The sequence below is a fragment of the Eubalaena glacialis genome, chromosome 11 (genome assembly GCF_028564815.1).
Source record: "Eubalaena glacialis isolate mEubGla1 chromosome 11, mEubGla1.1.hap2.+ XY, whole genome shotgun sequence".
In the NCBI taxonomy this organism is placed as follows: domain Eukaryota; kingdom Metazoa; phylum Chordata; class Mammalia; order Artiodactyla; family Balaenidae; genus Eubalaena; species Eubalaena glacialis.
The window spans coordinates 60,180,929-60,196,155 of record NC_083726.1 but is presented as its reverse complement, the minus strand read 5'-3'; the positions used below and the strand labels follow the sequence as shown (position 1 = coordinate 60,196,155).

The window sequence follows — 15,227 nt, the reverse complement described above, 5'->3', positions numbered from 1 at the left end:
TACACACCACTGTATATAAAATAGATTACTAATAAGGACCTACTATATAGCACAGGGAACTCTACTCGATACTGTGTAATGGCCTGTATGGGAAGAGAATCTAAAAAAGAGTGGATATATGTATATGTATAACTGATTCACTTTGCTGTACACCTGAAACTAACACAACATTGTAAATCAACTAGACTCCAATAAAAATTTTAAAATAAAATAAAGTTGTGAAATTTGGAGTTAGATCTGAATTTAAATATGGCTTTTGTCACTTATTAGATGTGTGACCCAGTTCCAAGTTTCTTAGGCTCTCTGACCTTGAGTTCTTCATCTTAAAGTACTGATATACTTTATTGGGTTATTTCTGAGGATTGGTAATATTTGTTAATATTTATAATCATATATCAGTATGTAAATAGACTTATTTCTTTTATCAAAAAAAACCCCTTTTTCTTGATGCCATTTCTTCCTCCACCTGCTGCCCCATTTCTCTTCTTCCCTTTATATAAACTATCTGAAAGTGTTGTTTATTCAAGAGTTATATACTAGCTGTCTCCAGTTTATTTCCTTCCATTACTTTTTCTTTTATTATCTTTAATATATTATTTGATAATACAAAAGGTTACATGTAACTCTAAAGCATAATAATAAGAGGAACACCTGTAAGCCCATCTTCCAACTCAAGAACTAGAATCATTGCCTGTAAATTGCATATACTTAGGAGTTTCTCCCCATCCCATCCCCTCCCTCCCTCCCTTCTAGAGGTAACCACTCTTTTAAATTTTATATTTATTATTCTATTGCTTTTTTAAAACATAGTTTAAAAAAAAAAACCATAGTTTAAAGTCATGTTTAATTTGCTTGTTTACATTGTTCTAAGTACTTTATGTATAATTATATATATTATATCATTTAATCCTTATGACAATTTCATTATTAGTTTCCCTGTTTCACAGATGAGAAAAAATGAACTACAGAGAGTTTAATAATCACGTTGCTAGTGAATGGCCCAGCTGGGATTTGAACCCAGATAGTTTGGCTCCTAGTCTATGCTCTCAGCCACTACTATATTGTCTTATTGCAATACAGTCTTCTGTTTGTTTCCATTCAGTATTACATCTTCGTGATTAATTCATGTTGTATATAGCTGTTTTATTCATTTTTTCATGTTGTATAATATTTCATTTTGTGAATAAACCATAATTTATCCATTCTCCTGCCAGTGAGCTTTTGGATTAATCCAGGCTTGTTTGTTTTTGCTATTCCTAACACTGATGCTCAGAATATTACCATTTATGTGGTACATTTGTGTAAGAATTTCTTTTGGGTTTATACCTAGGTGTGGGATTGTGCGGTATAGGTATGTGAATGTTCACCTTTAAGAGATAATGCTAGGGAATTCCCTGGCGGACCGGTGGTTAGGACTCTGCACTTCCACTTTAGGGGGCACGGGTTGGATCCCTGGTTGGGAACTGAGATCCTGCATGCTGCACAGCATGCCCAAAAAAATTAATTAATTAAAAAAGAGGTAATGCTAAATTGCGTTCTAAGTATACCACATTTGTTTCCATCAACAGTGTAAAATTTACTGTAGACTCACATCCTCTCTACTTGTTGATAGTGTCACACCTCTCATTTTCTCCTAAACCTAATCTAGTTAGGCTTTTACTCCCACCACTCCACCAAAACTGCTCTTATGAAGGTCTGCAATGACTTTCATGTTCTTCAGTGGTCAGTTCGTAGCCCTCATCTTACTGTTAATCTATTGTCAACACTTGACACGTTTGATCACACAATTCCTTGGAATACTTTCTTCATTTGGTTTGCAGACCACCATACCCTCCTGTTCCTCTAGTATCTGTGGCCTTTCCTCTTCAGGCTCCTTTGCTGGTTCCTCCCAATTTTCCTGATCTCTAAACCTTGGAGATCCCCAGGACTCAGTCCTTGTTTCTTTTCTATCTACACTTCTTCCTTCATAATTTTATCTAGTCTCGTAGCTTTAAATATCACCCATATCTAATGGGAAATAGAAACCCTGCTTGATCCCATGTCTCCTGCCGGTTACTGTCCCATTTTTCTGATCCCTTTTATAATCCACCTTCTTGAAAAAGTAGTTCCTACCTATAGAATCTCTACTTCATTACATCCTACTCTCTTTTTCTTAGTATTTGTGTTTTTTTTTAATAAATTTATTTATTTTATTTATTTATTTTTGGCTGCTTTGGGTCTTCGTTGCTGCGCGCGGGCTTTCTCTAGTTGCGGTGAGCGGGGGCTACTCTTCTTTGCGGTGCGCGGCCTTCTCATTGTGATGGCTTCTCTTGTTGCAGAGCACGGGCTCTAGGCACGCGGGCTTCAGTAGTTGCGGCATGCAGGCTCAGTAGTTGTGGCTCCTGGGCTCTAGAGCGCAGGCTCCGTAGTTGTGGTGCACGGGCTTAGTTGCTCTGCCTCATGTGGGATCTTCCCGGACCGGGGATTGAACCCGTGTCCCCTGCATTGGCAGGCAGATTCTCAACCACTGCGCCACCAGGGAAGCCCATTAGTATTTGTTTTTTATTTTTAATTGTAAAATATACGTAACATAAAATTTACTATCTTATCCATTTTTAAGTATACAGTATAATAGTGTTAAGTACGTTTACATTGTGCAACCAATCTCTAGTAGAACTCTTTTCATCTTGTGAAACTGAAAATCTACACCATTAAACAACTTCCCATTCTCCCCTCCCCACAGCTTTTGGCAACCACTATTCTATGTTCTGTTTTTATGAATTCTCTAAGTACCTCATATAAGTGTAATCATACAGTATTTGTCTTTTTGTGATTGGCTTATATCACTTAGCATAATGTCCTCAAGGTTCATCCATGTTGTAACGTATGTCAGAATTTCCTTGCTTTTTTCTTCTTTAATTATTATTTTATTTATTTATTTTTGGCTACATTGGATCTTCGTTGCCGTGCACGGGCTTTCTCTAGTTGCGGCAAGCAGAGGCTACTCTTTCTTGCGGTGCAGGGGCTTCTCATTGCAGTGGCTTCTCTTGTTGTGGAGCACGGGCTCTAGGCTCGTGGGCTTTAGTAGTTGTGGCACATGGGCTCAGTAGTTGTGGCTTGCGGGCTCTAGAGCGCAGGCTCAGTTGTTGTGGCGCACAGGCTTAGTTGCTCTGCAGCATGTGGGATCTTCCCGGACCAGGGCTCGAACCCGTGTCCCCTACATTGGCAGGCGGATTCTTAACCACTGCACCACCAGGGAAGCCCCAGAATTTCCTTGGCTTTTTAAGGCTGAATAATATTACACTGAATGTATTTACTTTTTTTTTTTTTTTGGCCACACCGCATGTCTTATGGGGTCTTAGTTCCCCAACCAGGGATTGAACCCGGGTCCACAGCAGTGAAAGCCCGAGTCTTAACCACTGGACTGCCAGGGAATTCCCACACTGAATGTATATACCACATTTTGTTTATCCATTCATCTGTGAGAGATACTTGAGTTGCTTCCATCTTTTGGCTGTTGTGAATAATGTTGCTATGAACATGGGTGTATAAATATCTCTTCAGACTCTGCTTTCAATTCTTTTGGGTATATTCCCAGAAGTGGAATTGCTGGATCATATGGTGATTCTATTTTTAATTTTTTGAGGAATTACCACATTATTTTCCTTAACGGCTGTACCATTTTACATTCCCACCAACAGTGCACAAGTTCTGATTTCTCCAAATCCTTGCCAACAGTTATTTTCTGTTTTTTTTTTGATGGTAGCCATCCTAATGGGTGTGAGAGGATATTTCATTATGGTTTTGATTTGCATTTGTCTAATGATTAGTGATGTTGAGCATCTTTTCATGTGCTTATTGGCCATTTGTATATTTTCTTTGGAAAAAATTTAAGTCCTTTGCCCATTTTTAAAAATGGGATTGTTTGTTTTTTGTTACTGAGTTGTAGAGTTCTTTATATATTTTGGCTATTAACTCCTCATCAGGTATACAATTTTCAAGTATTTCTTTTTTTTTCAAGGAATGAATTTTTTTAAAAATCTCTTTTAAAATTATTTATTTATTTATTTATTTATTTATTTATTTATTTTTGGCTGCTTTGGGTCTTCGTTGCTGCGCGTGGTGGGCTTTCTCTTGTTGTGGCGAGCAGGGGCTACTCTTGGTTGTGGTGTGCGGGCTTCTCATTGAGGTGGCTTGTCTTATTGCAGAGCACAGGCTCTAGGCACGCAGGCTTCAGTAGTTGTGGCACGTGAGCTCAGTAGTTGTGGCTCGCAGGCTCTAGAGTGCAGGCTCAGTTGTTGTGGTGCACGGGCTTAGTTGCTCTGCAGCATGTGGGATCTTCCTGGACCAGGGCTTGAACCCGTGTTCCCTGCATTGGCAGGCGGATTCTTAACTACTGTGCCACCAGGGAAGTCCCTAGGAATGAATTTTTATAAACAAGTTCTACAATGAAAAGGAAACAGCATCTGTTTTTTAAAATTAACTATTTAATTAATTTTTATATTTGGCTGCGTTGGGTCTTTGTTGTTGCACGCGGGCTTTCTCTAGTTGCGGTGAGCGGGGGCTACTCTTCGTTGCGGTGCACGGGCTTCTGATTGCAGTGGCTTTTCTTGTTGTGGAGCATGGGCTCTAGGCGTGTGGGCTTCAGTTGTTGTGGCACACGGGCTTAGTAGTTGTGGCTCGCGGGCTGTAGAGCACAGGCTCAGTAGTTGTGGCAGACGGGCTTAGTTGCTCTGCAGCATGTGGGATGTTCCCGGACCAGGGCTCAAACCCGTGTCCCCTGCCTTGGCAGGTGGATTCTTAATCACTATGACACCAGGGAAGTCCCGGAAACAGTATCTTGATACATAAAAGTTTTGTTAAACAAGGTTTTAAAAATTTTAAATCAGAAAGTGTTTAAGACTAAATTCTCAAATGTTCAAATAAAAACAAAAAGCAACCTATACAATTTCAACAATAAAATGTGTCCTTGTGCACTTGTCTTGGGCACTTTGAAAATGTTAAAATTTTAGAAGTTTGAGTGATAGAGACAGCACTTAAAGGTTTTGTGAACCATTTTTTTTCCCAAAAAAGTATACTTTCAGTAAAACATTTTACCATTTTATCTGACCATGCATTTACATTTTTTTTCTTCCAGGATAAGGGGGTTTACATTAACACTGTATTTTTACTGTAAAAAAATACATTTAGAGATATTTAACTTCCTAAGTGGCTTCAGTCATACATCAAACATGATTTAATGAGCAAATTCTAAAATTTTATAATGAAATAGCACATGTAGATGTATACTTGTATGCTCAGTTATGGTAACGTTCAAGATTATGTCACAGAACTTACACTTAAGTTCTCTAAGAAGTTAAATAATATAATTTATCCCGAAACTTTACCAAAAAGCTTTCTGAAATGTTAGTAAAATGAATCACTGAAGTTACATTTTCTCATTTATTAACAAAATACTGAGTCATTTAAGACTGTCAACTTGAATGTTTTCTATTATATACACCAAAAATCTGATTCACTAACAAGAAACTTCTTGCAGTACAAAAAGATAACAGATAATTAAAATATTTGCTCCATAATACAACTAATCCATATAATACATCCCTTCCTCAACTGTCTAAAGTGATTAGGAATTGTGGCACCTTCGTTTGCATAAAACCCTTTCCTCCTCTTAAAACCCTGAGGTGAAAGGTTATTAATGTAATAAAACTAGAACCACAATTCTTCTCATTTCTGTATTGGACTGCTGTTAGGTTTTAAAAATTTTATAAAGAAATGTGGCGACTTGTAAAGCTGTTCTATACAGTTTTTTAAGAAAGCAGTCCCGGACAAACTTAACAAAAAGGGCCTAGAATGACCCTATGAAAACATCCTTTTATCACTTGTTAGTGTCGAGATGAGCACCATTTTCCTTCTCTACCACTCTTCTGTTATCATAGTCATGGCTGCAGCCATCGTGATTCCTGTCTTAATAGAAGAAATCATCTCTGTTTTCTCTGTAATGATGGTCAGACCCATGATCAGTGGTGTAACACTGTTTACGGCTATAATGTCTATCTGCCATGTAGGAATGAGAATTCTGTCTGACTTTTCTCTGTGATAATGGTGTATCTTGGCACCACTGGGAGCTTGAAGACTGGTTAAAAGTATGATTATGTGGGGGACTTCCCTGGTGGTGCAGTGGTTAAGAATCCACCTGCCAATACAGGGGACACGGGTTCGATCCCTGGTCCAGGAAGATCCCACATGCCACAGAGCAACTAAGCTCGTCTGCCACAACTGCTGAGCCCTCGTGCCACAACTACTAAAGCCCGTGTGCCTAGAGCCTGTGCTCTGCAACAAGAGAAGCCACTGCAATGAGAAGCACGTGCACCACAAGGAAGAGTAGCCCCTACTCGCCACAACTAGAGAAAGCCCGCACGTAGCAATGAAGACCCAACGCAGACAAAAATAAATAAAAATTTTTTTTAAAAAGTATGATTATATGACTGAACTGATGGGGAAAATCCTGATTGATCCAGATATGGAGAACCAAATTTCCCTCCATGTGACATCTGTCTAAAAACACTGTTCATCACTGCTTGTCTCTGAAAATTATCTGAAGAAGAGAAAGATCTTTGAATTATCTGTGCTGATGGAGTCATTTTAGCTCCTTTTTTACCTATTAGGAGATGTGGAAGTAGGGCTTGAATTTCCAACACGATGCTGGGGATATGACAAACTGACTTCCTGTGAGGCATGGTTACTTCCTGATCTAATCTGAATTTTGATGGGCCTTCCAAAAAGCTTGATTCGTAAAGTAGATTCATGGCATAAGGAACAGATACTTTATGTTTGAAATTCACAAACGCAAACTGCTTTGGTTTACCATCCTTATCTTTTGGAATTTTCACTTTTATTACTGGCCCAGCCTGGTGAAAAAGCTCAAAAAGGAGCTCCTCTGTGACTTTTGTTTCAAGGTTACCCACAAAGAGAGTGTGATTTGCTTTGGCTCGCAAATATTTTCTTACATTCTGTAGGCTGCCTTTTTACTCTGTTGATTGTGTCCTTTGAAGCATGGAAGTTTTAAATATGGATATAGTCCAATTTATCCATTTTTTTCTTTTGTTACCTGTGCTTTTTGTGTCATATCCAAGAAATTGCCAAATCCAATCTCATGAATCTTTCCCCCTTTGTTTTCTTCCAAGATGTTTAGGTCTTTGATCCATTTTGAGTTAATTTTTGTATAAGGGTAATTTTTTACCCTTACAGTGTAAGGTAAGGGTCCAATTTCATTCTTTTGCAGGTAGATATCCAGTTTTTCCAATACCATTTGTTGGAAAGACTGTTCTTTTCTCATTGAGTGGTCTTGGCACCCTTGTCAAATCATTTGACCATATGTGCAAGGGTTTATTTCTGGCTCTCTACTGTGTCCCATTGGTTAGTATGTCTGTCTTTATACCAGTACCACACTGTTTTGATTACTATAGCTTTGTAATAATTTTTGAAATGAGAAAGTTTGAGACTTCCAGCTTTGTTCTTCTTGTTCAAGATTTGGCTATTCAGGGTACATTGAGATTCCAAATGAGTTTTAGGATGGAACTTTTTATTTCTGTAAAAAAAACCCACAACATTGTTTTTCATTTACTTGTGCCTCCTTGCATTTCTTTCAGCAGTGTTTTGTGGTTTTCAATGTACAGATCTATCACCTCCTTGTTTACTTTATTCCTAAGTATTTTATTATTTTTGATGCTATTGTAAATGGATTTTCTTTATTTCTCTTTCAGATAGTTTGTGTATAGAAATAAAACTGATTTCATTGTTGGTGTATAGAAATGGAACTGACTTATGTATGTTCGATTTTGTATCCTGAAACTTTTTTTAAACATTAATTAATTTTTGGCTGCATTGGGTGTTCGTTGCTGCACGTGGGCTTTCTCTAGTGTGGCAAGCAGGGACTACTCTTCGTTGAGGTGCACAGGCTTCTCATTGCAGTGGCTTCTCTTGTTGCAGAGCACGGGCTCTAAGTGCACGGGCTTCAGTAGTTGTGGCTCATAGGCTCTAGAGTACAGGCTCAGTAGTTGTGGCACACGGGCTTAGTTGCTCTGTGGCATGTGCGATCTTCCTGGACCAGGGCTTGAACCTGTGTCCCCTGCATTGGCAGGCAGATTCTTAACCACTGTGCCACCAGGGAAGTCCCTGTATCCTGAAACTTTATGGAACTTGTTTATTAGGCCTCACACTTTTTTGATGGAGTCTTTAGAATTTTCTGTATACAAAATCATGTCATCAGCAAACAGACAATTTTACTTCTTCCTTTCCAATTTGGATGCCTTTATTTCTTTTTCTTGCCTAATTGCTCTGGCTAGGATTTCTAGTATTATGTTGAATAGGAGTGGTCAGAATGTTCACTCTTTTCTTGTTCTTGATCTTAAAGGAAAAGCTTTCAGACTTTCACTGTTGAATATGATATAAGCTGTGGGCATGTCATATATGGCCTTTATTATGTTGAGGTATGTTCCTTCTGTACCCAATTTATTGAGTATTTTTATCATGAAACAGTGTTGAATTTTGTCAATTGCTTTTTCTGCATCTATTGGGATTATCAATATCAATTATTGTTTTGTTAATGTGCTATATCCCATTTATTGATTTGTGTATACTGAACCATCCTTGCATCTCAGGGATAAGTCTCACCTGATCATGGTGTATGATCCTTTTAATGTGCTGTTGAATTTGTTTTGCTAGTATTTTTTTGAGAATTTTTGCACTTATATTCGTCATGGATGTTGGTCTGTTGTTTTATTTTAATGTCATCATCTGGCTTTGGTTTCAGGGCAATGCTGGTCTCGTTAAATGAGTTTGGAAGTGTTCCCTCCTCTTCATTTTTTTGGAAGAGTTTGAGAAGAATTGATGTTAATTCTTCTTTAAATGTTTGGTAGAATTCACTTGTGAAGCCATCTAGTCCTGGAGATTATCAATCTCCTTACTTATTAGTCTGTTCAGATTTTCTGTATTTTTATTATTAAGACTTGGTAGATTGTATGTTTCTAGGAATTTATTCATTTCTTCTAGGTTGTCCAATTTGATGGCATATGATTGTCCATAGCAGTGTCTTATGATCCTTTGTGTTTCTGTGGTATCCGTTGTAATGTCTCCTCTTTCATTTTTAGTGTTATTTCTTTGAGTCCTGTCTCTTTTTTTCTTGGTAAATCTAGCTAAAGGTTTGTCAATTTAATCTTTTTTAAAAAACTAACAGTTTTCCATTGTTTTTCTATTCCTGATTTCATTTATTTCTGCTCTGATCTTTGTTATCTCCTTCTTTCTGCTAACTTTGGGCTTAATTTGTCCTTTTTCCAGTTCCTTTAGGTTGTTTATATGAGATCTTTTTTTTTTTTCTTCTTAATGTAGGCAGTTATCACTCTAAACTTCCCTCTGTGCTCTATTTTTGCTGCATCCCATAAGTTTTGGTATGTTGTGTGTCCATTTTTGTTTGTTTCAAGATATTTTTTGATTTTATCTTTGACCCATTGGTTGTTCAGGAATGTGTTGTTTAATTTCCACATATTCGTGAATTTTCCAGTTTTCCTTCTGTTATTGATTTCTAGTTTATACCATTTTGGTCAGAAAAGATACTTGGTATGATTACAGTATTTTTAAATTTACTGAGACTTGTTTTGTGACCTGATGTGCTCTATCCTGGAGAATGTTCCAGGTGCACTTGAGAAGAAGGTGTGTTATGTTGTTTTTAGATGGAAGGTTCTGTATATGTCTGTTAGGTCCATTTGATCTAAAGTATAGTTCGAGTCCATTGTTTCTGTATTGATTTTCTGTCTGGGTGATCCATTCATTATTGAAAGTGGGGTATTGAAATCCTCTGCTATTACTGGATTGTCTGTTTCTCCCATCAGATCTGTTAATATTTGCTCAATATTTTAGGTGCTCTGAGGTTGTGTATATACACATTTACAACTGTTACATTCCCTTGATGAATTGACGCTTTCTTATCATTATGTAATGACTTTCTTTGTCTCTTGTTACAGTTTTTGACTTAAAGTTCTTTTTTCTGATATAAGTATAGTTATCCTTGCTTTCTTTTGGTTTCCATTTGTGTGGAATATCTTTTTCCAACCCGTCGCTTTGTTCTTATGTGTGTCCTTGTAGTAAATGAGTCTTCTGCAAACAGCATAAACGTTAGACCTTGTTTTTTATCCATTCAGCCACTCTGTGCCTTTTGATTGGAGAATTTAATCCATTTACATTTAAAGTAATTATAACTAGGTAAGGACTTATTATTGCCCTCTTGTTAATTGTTTTCTGGCTGTCTTGTAGTTCCTCTCTTCCTTTCTTCCTCTCTTACTGTCTTGCTTTATGAATTGATGATTTCTGATAGTGGTATACTTTTGATTCCCTTCTCTTTATCTTATGTATATCTGTTATAGGTTTTTGTTTTGTGGTTACCCTCAGGCTTACTTGAAACATCTTATAGATGTAACAGTCTATTTTAAGCTGATAACAGCTTAACTTTGATTGCATACAAAATCTACCCTTTTACCCCACCCCCATTTTATGCTTTTCATATCACAATTTACATTTTATATTGTGTATCCATTAACAAATTATTGTAGCTATAGCTATTTTAATACTTTTGTCCTTTAACCTTTATACTAGAGTTAAGTGGTTAATACCACCACATTACAGTACTAGACTATTCTGAATCTGACTGTATGTTTACCTTTACCAGTGTGTTGTATATTTTCATATGTTTTCGTGTTACTAGTTAACATCCTTTCTTTTCAGATTGAAGAACTCTTCAGCATTTCTTGTTAAGGCAGGTCAAGTGGTGGTGAACTCAGCTTTTGTTAGGGAAAGTCTTTATCTTACCTTCACTTCTGAAGGACAACTTTGCTGGGTAAAGTATTCTTGTTTTGCTTTTTTTTTTCTTTCAGCATTTTGAATATATCATCCCATTCTCTCCTGGCCTGCAGGATTTCTGCTGAGAAATCTGCTCATAGCCTTATGGAGGCTCTGTTGTATGAGAGACATTTTTTTTTTTTCTAACTGACTTTTTAAAAAATTTTATTTATTTATTTATTTATTTATGGCTGTGTTGGGTCTTCGTTTCTGTGCAAGGGCTTTCTCTAGTTGCGGCAAGTGGGGGCCACTCTTCATCGCGGTGCGCGGGCCTCTCACTATCGCGGCCTCTCTTGTTGCGGAGCACAGGCTCCAGACGCGCAGGCTCAGCAATTGTGGCTCACGGGCCTAGTCGCTCCACGGCATGTGGGACCTTCCCAGACCAGGGCTCGAACCCGTGTCCCCTGCATTGGCAGGCAGATTCTCAACCACTGTGCCACCAGGGAAGCCCCTCTAACTGACTTTTAAATTCTCTTTGTCTTTGATTTTAGATGGTTTTACTATAATGTATCTTGGAGAAGGTCATTTTGGATTGAAACTTTGGAGTGAGCTATTAGCTTAATGAACTTGGATGTCCACATCTCTCCCCACATTTGGGAAGTTTTCAGCCGTTATTTCTTTGAATAAGCTTTCTACCCCTTTCTCTCTCTCTTCTTCTGCAACTCCAGTAGTACGTAGATTGTTTCTGTTGTTATGCCCCATAAGTCCCATAGGCTTTCTTCATTGCCTTTCATTCTGGTTTTTGTTTGTTTGTTTGTTTTCCTTCTGGCTGGATAAATTCAAATGATCTCTCTTCAGGCTCACTGATTCTTTCTTCTGCTTGCTCTAGTCCATAGTACTTTTAAGTTGCCCAGTCCAACTAGTGTTTTGTTTGTTTGTTTTTTAGTTTTTATCTTACATAACCTCTTAGTGGCATTGCTGGAGTTGACTATTTCCCATTTCTTTTTTTTGCCCCCATTTCTTGAAACTCTGTCTTTTGTTGCCTCTGGTAACACAACCTTCTTGGGTCTTGCCCTTTTGCCCTCCTCTTTTGACCTCTTTGTCAGTTACTGTACACTCAATTTCTGAGTGTTTATATTTCTTCAGGCTTTCTTGCCTTCTTTCTAAATATACTTTATTCCTAGATTTCACTTATTACTATGCTAACAGATTTACAGATAATTGCTAGACCAGACTTCTCTGTGTATCCAACTGCTTAATTGATATTTTTTCCTAGAAATCTCACAGGTTATTAAAATTAACATATTCAAAATGTAATGATTGCTTTGCAGTCCTCAAATTGGCTCTCCCCTCCATCTCTACAGCATTAGTGAATGATACCATCATCCATCCAGTTACTCAAGCTAGACAGTATACTTTCCTGCATCTAATTTATAAGCAAGTCCTTTGATTCTACCTATAAACTACACCTCAGATCTTTCCATTTCTCTCCATCTTTACAGCCATCTCTCCAATTATAGACTATATTGTCTCTTGTTTGGACTATTACAGTGGCCTCCTAATTGAGCTTGCCATTTCACCCCCTGCCTCGCTCTTATTTATTCTTCCCATAGTAGCCAGAGTCATATTTTCAAAACATAGATCAGATCTTATAACTTCTCTCTTGCATAAAATTATTCACTGACTGTCTATTGTGTTGAATGAAAGCCAAGTACTTTAACACAGCCTGGAAGGTTCTGCCTACCCCTCCATCCTTCATTACACTCCAGCTTCACTGGCCTTCTGTTTCTTTCAGATTCAGTTGAAAATCTCACTTTGTGTCTTTTGCCCATTTCTCTTTCTGGAATGATCTTTTATTTCATTCTCTGAATGGCTAGTTTCTGCTCATCCTTGAAGTCTCACTTACATGTCACCTTTCTGACTATACTAACTAAAGTAGGTCACAGCCTTCTGTTCTTTTTTTTTTCCTAGCCCATTTATCACACTGGGTAATTATACAATTACTTTGTGATTATTTGATTAATGGCTATATCTCTACTAAATGCTGAATTCTTTTAGGACCAAGACCATCTCTAGTCTTTGTCTTAGACCATCTTTAGCTTGGCATTTTGTCCTTGCTATCAGACATAGTGCCTGGTACTCTAAATCGGGCATTAAGTATTTATTGATTGAATGGATGTGAGCTCCTTTTATATTTCAGGCACTATAAGAGCTTTATATGTATTTATTTTAATCCCCACACTAATCCTATTACATAGATGCTGTTACTGTCTGCATTTTGCAGGTAAGGTTAAGCAACTTACGCAAAGTCACAGGCTAGTACATGGCAACACTAGAATTAAACTATAGTCTTTGATTTTTGAGCCCTTGTATTTTGACCCCTTTCTGCTAGTTAATGGGCTCTATAGTCAAGAAATATACTTTTGAAAAAACATTTAGTAAACATTGATTCATTGCCTACTCAATTGCTAAATGAATAGTGAATAACTGAGTGCTTATATCAAAACTGAATCTGATTTTTCCTCATTTGTGAAATAAAGGTCTTACATTATAAATGAAAATGATTTTCTTTGTTGTCCCAAATTGAATTATTACTAAATCATTATTTTACAATTATAGAATTTGTAAACTGGTAGGGCCAGGCACACTAACATTTTACCCTGGCCTCCATTTCAACTACCAAAGGAAATACTTGCCTAGCCCTTAAAGACTGCTGGGGTTTGTGGGTTTCAGATTGAAGCACCCTTCTTCCTCCACTCCAGTTGAGAAATAAGAAGAAAGTTTGACAAATGGAAATAAAAACAACAACTTTATTACTGATAATACTAATATTCAAGAAGGTAGCTTGTATCTGTGGGCCAGTGGATTTTCTAATACTGCCAGAATTAGACAGATTTCTCCACCTAGGTGCAAGCAGTGATCAAAACCAAACCAAACAGAAACTACAGACTTCCCCTGTGGGGCAACCCCTGTGAAACCTCATCAGTGTGTAAGGTAGCAAAGCTGAGTGTGTGCTCCCTTCAGGCAGCTGAACCCCCGGAGCGAAAGAGGACAGAGCTGTGCTGCTGCTTCTAGAGCTGCCTGCACAGCAGGAGCGATATGCTGATGTCTGTCCCTCTACACTGAAGGGAGCAGTGGAGTGGGCGTGTTTTCCCCAGGGAAGATGATGATCAGATTCCTCAGTTTAGTTCCATTTTCACATATCAGACCAGTGCTTAAATCTAGTAGATTTTTTGATGACTGAGGTAAAATGATAAGCTGAGTTTCTTTACCTGTTTTTTTTTTTTCTTCTTTTTGACCACACTGAGTGTCCTGTGGGATCTTAGTTCCGTGACCAGGGATGGAACTCATGCCCCCTGCAGTGGAAGCGCAGAGTCTTAACCACTGGACCACCAGGGAAGTCCCTCTTTACCTGTTTTCTGGTGTCATTTTAGACTGTTGATTTGAACACATTTTAGAAATTGATCTCTTAAAAAAATAATTGGAGCTAATTGTTGACCTTGCTTATAGTTTGTGAAAGCCATTGCTGTTCCTGTGTTTAGAGAAACAGCAATGGAAAGGATGCGGACTTGGGAACCAGATGATCCTCAGTCAAAAATAAGATTCTACTACTTATTAATTATGTAAACTTGGGAAAGAAAGAACTCCTCTGAACCTTAGTTTCCATATCAATAAAAATGAAAATGGAGGGAATTCCCTGGCGGTCAGTCCAGTGGTTAGGACTCAGTGGCACTTTTACTGCCATTGGCCTGAGTTTGATCCCTGGTCGGGGAACCAAGATCCCACAAGCCGCGCAGCATGGACAAAAAAAAAAGAGAAAAGAAAATAAAATGGAAATTATACCTATCTTATTATCTTTTTTTTTTTTTAAACCTCCACCTTCCTACTTTCTAAATTTCTCTTCTACTGTCTCTATTATTTACTTATTTATTTATTTTCATTTTTTTATTTTTGGCTGCATTGGGTCTTTGTTGCTGCGTGTGGGCTTTCTCTAGTTGCGGCGAGTGGGGGCTACTCTTCGTTGTGGTGCGCGGGCTTCTCATTGCGGTGGCTGCTCTTGTTGTGGAGCACGGGCTCTAGGCGCGTGGGCTCAGTAGTTGTGACTCACCGGCTCTAGAGTGCAGGCTCAGTAGTTGTGGCACACGGGCTCAGTTGCTCCGCGGCATGTGGGATCTTCCCGGACCAGGGCTTGAACCCGTGTCCCCTGCATTGGCAGGTGGATTCTAACCACTGTGCCACCAGGGAAGCCCTCATTATCTTCTTTGTAAAGATTATATTAGATAACAAAATCCTATGGGGCCTGGAATATGGTAAGTAGCCAACATTTGTTATTTTCCCTTCCCTTTGCCTGAGAAAAAGATAATAAAATAAAAGGTCAATTGACTCTTGAGATTAACATCAGTAGTCACTAGAGA

At 38.1% G+C, this 15,227-nt stretch overlaps 2 protein-coding genes across 5 annotated transcripts in view; one reads left to right on the top strand and one right to left on the bottom strand.

Moving 5' to 3' along the window:
• Nucleotides 1-15,227, top strand: part of RBMS2 (RNA binding motif single stranded interacting protein 2) — an 86,150-nt gene that overhangs the window by 36,933 nt on the left and 33,990 nt on the right. The window lies entirely within an intron of this gene.
• On the bottom strand, nt 5,948-6,623 carry LOC133101262 (RNA-binding protein 7-like). The gene is made up of 2 exons (XM_061205923.1): nt 6,464-6,623; nt 5,948-6,135 (listed from the first exon to the last, which is right to left on the bottom strand). Exons 1-2 carry the CDS (start codon nt 6,621-6,623, stop codon nt 5,948-5,950), a joined length of 348 nt encoding a protein of 115 aa, XP_061061906.1.